This window comes from Arachis ipaensis, chromosome B01 (genome assembly GCF_000816755.2).
Source record: "Arachis ipaensis cultivar K30076 chromosome B01, Araip1.1, whole genome shotgun sequence".
Lineage (NCBI taxonomy): Eukaryota > Viridiplantae > Streptophyta > Magnoliopsida > Fabales > Fabaceae > Arachis > Arachis ipaensis.
The window spans coordinates 115174995-115179017 of NC_029785.2; the positions used below are offsets into that span (position 1 = coordinate 115174995).

At 33.2% G+C, this 4023-nt stretch overlaps 2 protein-coding genes across 5 annotated transcripts in view; one reads left to right on the forward strand and one right to left on the reverse strand.

The window, feature by feature from the left end:
• Window positions 1-4023, reverse strand: part of LOC107619234 — a 15630-nt gene that overhangs the window by 1566 nt on the left and 10041 nt on the right. Inside the window, exons 1-3 of one of the 4 annotated variants that reach the window (XR_002362981.1) lie at window positions 2161-2265; window positions 1038-2010; window positions 519-640 (exon numbers count right to left, since the gene is read on the reverse strand). Coding sequence is in view for 1 of the 4 variants with exons in the window: in XM_021123856.1 (XP_020979515.1) it covers window positions 540-640 (101 nt within the window). In the remaining 3 variants the exon portion in view is untranslated. Of the gene's footprint in view, window positions 1-518; window positions 641-1037; window positions 2018-2160; window positions 2266-4023 lie in introns of those variants that run through there. The other 3 variants (XR_002362980.1, XR_001615576.2, XM_021123856.1) reach the window with 3 other exon arrangements.
• LOC110272054 (ferritin-3, chloroplastic-like) lies at window positions 2208-3262 on the forward strand. The gene is made up of 3 exons (XM_021123859.1): window positions 2208-2292; window positions 2381-2441; window positions 2733-3262. Exons 1-3 carry the CDS (start codon window positions 2228-2230, stop codon window positions 2868-2870), a joined length of 264 nt encoding a protein of 87 aa, XP_020979518.1. The 5' UTR covers window positions 2208-2227; the 3' UTR covers window positions 2871-3262.

Sequence of the window (4023 nt, forward strand, 5' to 3'; positions counted from 1 at the left end):
GTTCTAGAGACATAAATGTTTAAAAAAATATGGAAAGCTAATATAATTGGTGTACAATATGTATAATAGGAATATTTTTATAATTAAAATTAAATGATAATTAAATTAATTAATTATTATTTATTTTTAATTTTAAATTCAACTTAAATAAATAGTCCATTGTACATATTGTATAAATATTTTATTGGCTCTCTAACCGAATTTTAAACATTTATATACTTTTGTATATAAAAATTGACCAATGTTAGTTGAATCCAAAAAGTAACCGTTCATCTTTCTTTAAAAAATATCTGTTATACCAGTAATAAATAAATTAGTAACATCTACATAATGACCAAATAGACAAATAGTAGTAATAACAATAAATAGAAGAAATGCAAATTTCTGTGGAGTTTTTCCTCGATCAAAGGGTGGTCCATGGTTTTGTAAATTGGGGAATTCGTAGTGAATATTAAATAGAAAATATTAGCACACTACCAAGGTCCTTATGAAACCGTAACATGGAAGGAAGGAAAAAAGAAAGAGAGCAAGAAATGAACCTAAAGAGAGAGACTTGAGCAAAGTTTGATGGCCACCACATATCAACAGGATCAACCAGATACCTCCTCAAAATCCCAGCCCATCCATACCCCAACAATACCTGCAACCCAATTCAGAACATTTTTCACTTTTTAAAAAGAAAAACTTTCCACAGCAGATTGAGACAAATAAGACCAGAATATTTGCTTCAAAGATATAATAATAATAATAATAAATCCAAAAGAGAAGGACTTTTACTGTTGAAAATTCGACTAATCTGTCACACTTTTTGCATCTATTAAAAAAAACCAGCAATTTGAAGATAGGATTGTGTATATAAATAACGACAGATTTTGAAGACAGATTTCATTTATATAAGGGGAAAAGACAAAACAAAACAAAACAAAGAAAAAGAAGAAAAACAATTAGGATTACATCCTGGCATCTCCATTCAAACAAAAATGAGCAAGTAAGAGCTCCAGTGATTGACAATGAAGAACAAGGAAAAGATTAAAAACCTGGGTAGTTAAGACAATCTGAGGAGAGCACAGAGAAAGGTCAATGATTGTTTGTAATAAGCCTTTATAACAGTGATGGCACTAATGGAGTAAGCATCTCCACCACCAGTGGAAACACCACAGTTGGCGAAGATGGTGATGATAACGTATTCCTTCATGTTGAAAGGGCCAGGATTCAAGGAGAAGCGCCAGCCAAAAAAGTTGTAGTGGTCTGTGGGGAGAGTGGCAGCCATGAACCTTCCTATGGGAAGAACAAGGATTTGCATGAGGATGGCGGAGATGGTAAGAGGCTGAGTCCTGAAGGTGAAGAAGGTGTTGAGGAAGATGAGGAGCACGCATGAGGTTATCCAAAAAACCAGGCTCTGAAAGTCATCACCGGAAGAGAAGGGTCGTCGGTCTCCGGCATCACAAGAGCCACCTCCTCGATGGGGCATCTTTAGTACGGAGGGTCTCCTCAGTTGGTGGCCTTCTCGGTGTCCGTGGGGTCATCGGCGTGGTTATTGGTCGCCATTGGAGAGAGGAGGAAGGCAAAGAGATAAGCAGTCAGTGAGAGTCAGAGAGTGAGGGAGAGAATTGATGTGTTTTTTTTGTCGTACTTCCGAGATACATGGAAGTATGGAACTGTCTCTGCCTCTGCGCGCTCCTTATAAAAATACTTTCCCATTCTCAAAATGCATAATTCCCTTTTCCACACTCATTCTTATCACGAAAGTTACTTTTTATTATTCCTTTTCTTTTTCCGCTAAGAAAATCAACTACCTTTTTCCTTTAATAAAATAACTATCCTTAATAGGTAATACACTGATGGAATCTCTAGTTTCATGTTGTGATGGCAACAAAGACATTGATCAAAAAAACAAAAGTTGCAATGCTCTTTTAAATTCCATTTGAGAAACGGAAGAAGTGAATTCACAGATGTATGTTACTTACTATGCAAACAGGGTGGTATACATAGGAAGCCTTGTACTCCACGCTGCATTCTTACACCAAATAAATCATCTCACCATAAAAATAATTAATAACAACATCAAACTATGATAACCATACAAATTCTAAAAATATAGAAGATCTATAATTCTATATAGAAAACAAGATAAAAGTGAGAAATCATGAGAATTCTTACTTAATCTGCTCGTTAATAGCGGATTCAGATTCATCAGCGTAGTTCTGACGAGCCAAAGAAACATTTGATGTTACAGGAACAGCAAAAACATCCTTCTGACAGAGATGACATTGCTCTCAAAGAATTAGCAAAGTAAGTAACATACATCTGTGAATTCACTTCTTCCGTTTCTCAAATGAGATTTAAATTTGAGTGTATTGTATTTTGTTGAAAATTGCAAGTTCTTTAAGGAATCAAGTGAAGAAGAAAGAGAGCATGCTGAGAAGCTTATGAAGTATCAGGTTGGTGTTGGAACTCTTGGCTTTAAGGATGATTATGTTATGTGTGTTATGTTTTAAATACCTTAGTGGTCAAAATTTTATTGAAAGATCTTTAGGAAAAGGGAGAGAAATGATTATAGTAATTGATGTTGTATAGCCATATGTCCAAACCATTTTCCTAATGCTCAATTAATTAATTAAGATCACATACTTAGTGCCTTGAATGAATTGTTTGAGTTTGCTAGTGTTGTTGGTTACTACTTGGCTCTTATGATATATGTGTAATGAGATCTGTGATTCTGATTGGTTCAGAATATTCGCGGCGGTCCAGTGACACTGCATCCCATCACAGGTCCTCCCTCAGAATTTACACATGCTGAAAAGGGTGATGCACTCTATGGTAAGTTCTCAATAGTCATCTACCTTGATTTTTCTCTGTTTTCAGATTGATAAAAATAGTGCTATTAGTTGTGTTCTGCAATATAATTTAATCTTATTTTGTTCAATCCATTATCTTAGTTGGGTGTTAAGCAAAATCTTCCCTAACAAGAATAAACATCCCGGTTATATCTTTTGGCTTTTCAGGGATGCCACCCGCAACTGCCACCAACATTTCAAGCTGGCTAATCACAAACGATGGTGGCAAAAGTACAACTATGTTCTATCTGCAGCACTGGACGCAGGCACTGCTTTCATCTTCTTTGCCCTGCAGAATGCAGGCCATAACCTAAAATGGTGGGGATCTGAGCTTGACTATTGTTCATTGGCTACTTGCCCAACTGCACCAGGAATTGTAGTTGACGGTTGTCCAGTATTCTAATAGATAGGCACAAACAACAAATGGTTAAGCCTTTCCTTTTTATTGCTTCTGTTTGGGGTTGGGTGGGCTTGGGGCTGGGAAGAACCTTGCTAGTTAGGCTTTTAATGACAGGGTGAAGGGAATAACCAATTGCTTAGCAAATTATGTACATGCATGCATGTATAATTTGAATAATTTATGTTTATTATAATTTATAATAAATTAGAATATTATGTTTTACTAAAACCAGCCACTAAAGTCAGCCACCAATATAAAATACATGTTGGAATATAAATACACATTGAAAATAAATTAAACTACACATATATTTATACACAAATACATTGGTGGCTGATTTTAGTGTACAAATAGTATTTTTATAAAATTATATGACATACTATCATATTAGCATTATTTTTTAACTTAATTACTTGGATATATTTGAACTTGATGAAAAAAACTCATAAATGGTAAAAAAATAAAATAAATTTTTTTAAAAAACTTAAATATTACATATCTAACTTAAATAGACATAATTTATCATATTCAAATATAATTAGCATGATGAATATAATGCATTGTAAATAATTGTGTAAAGATAATCCTAACTAGGACAAAAAAAATTGAATAAGAACACTTATTATATAATTAAAAAAAATAAAAGAAAGGTTGGATTCATAAAAGAATATCAAAATTATTATTTATATACCTTAAAAAGGATAAATTTCGATAAATTAAAAAATTTCATTAAATGAAATAATTAAGAAAAAAAAGAAAATTAAAAAACAAAAATAAAATACTTTT

What these genes read in the sequence shown, in the direction of transcription:
- LOC110272054 (XM_021123859.1), top strand. Translation starts at nt 2,228, where the DNA reads ATGTTACAGGAACAGCAAAAACATCCTTCTGACAGAGATGACATTGCT. An exon ending in GCTCTCAAAGAATTAGCAAA is followed by an intron (nt 2,293 to 2,380) that starts GTAAGTAACATA and finishes TGAAAATTGCAA; the next exon opens with GTTCTTTAAGGAATCAAGTG. An exon ending in AGAAGCTTATGAAGTATCAG is followed by an intron (nt 2,442 to 2,732) that starts GTTGGTGTTGGA and finishes TGATTGGTTCAG; the next exon opens with AATATTCGCGGCGGTCCAGT.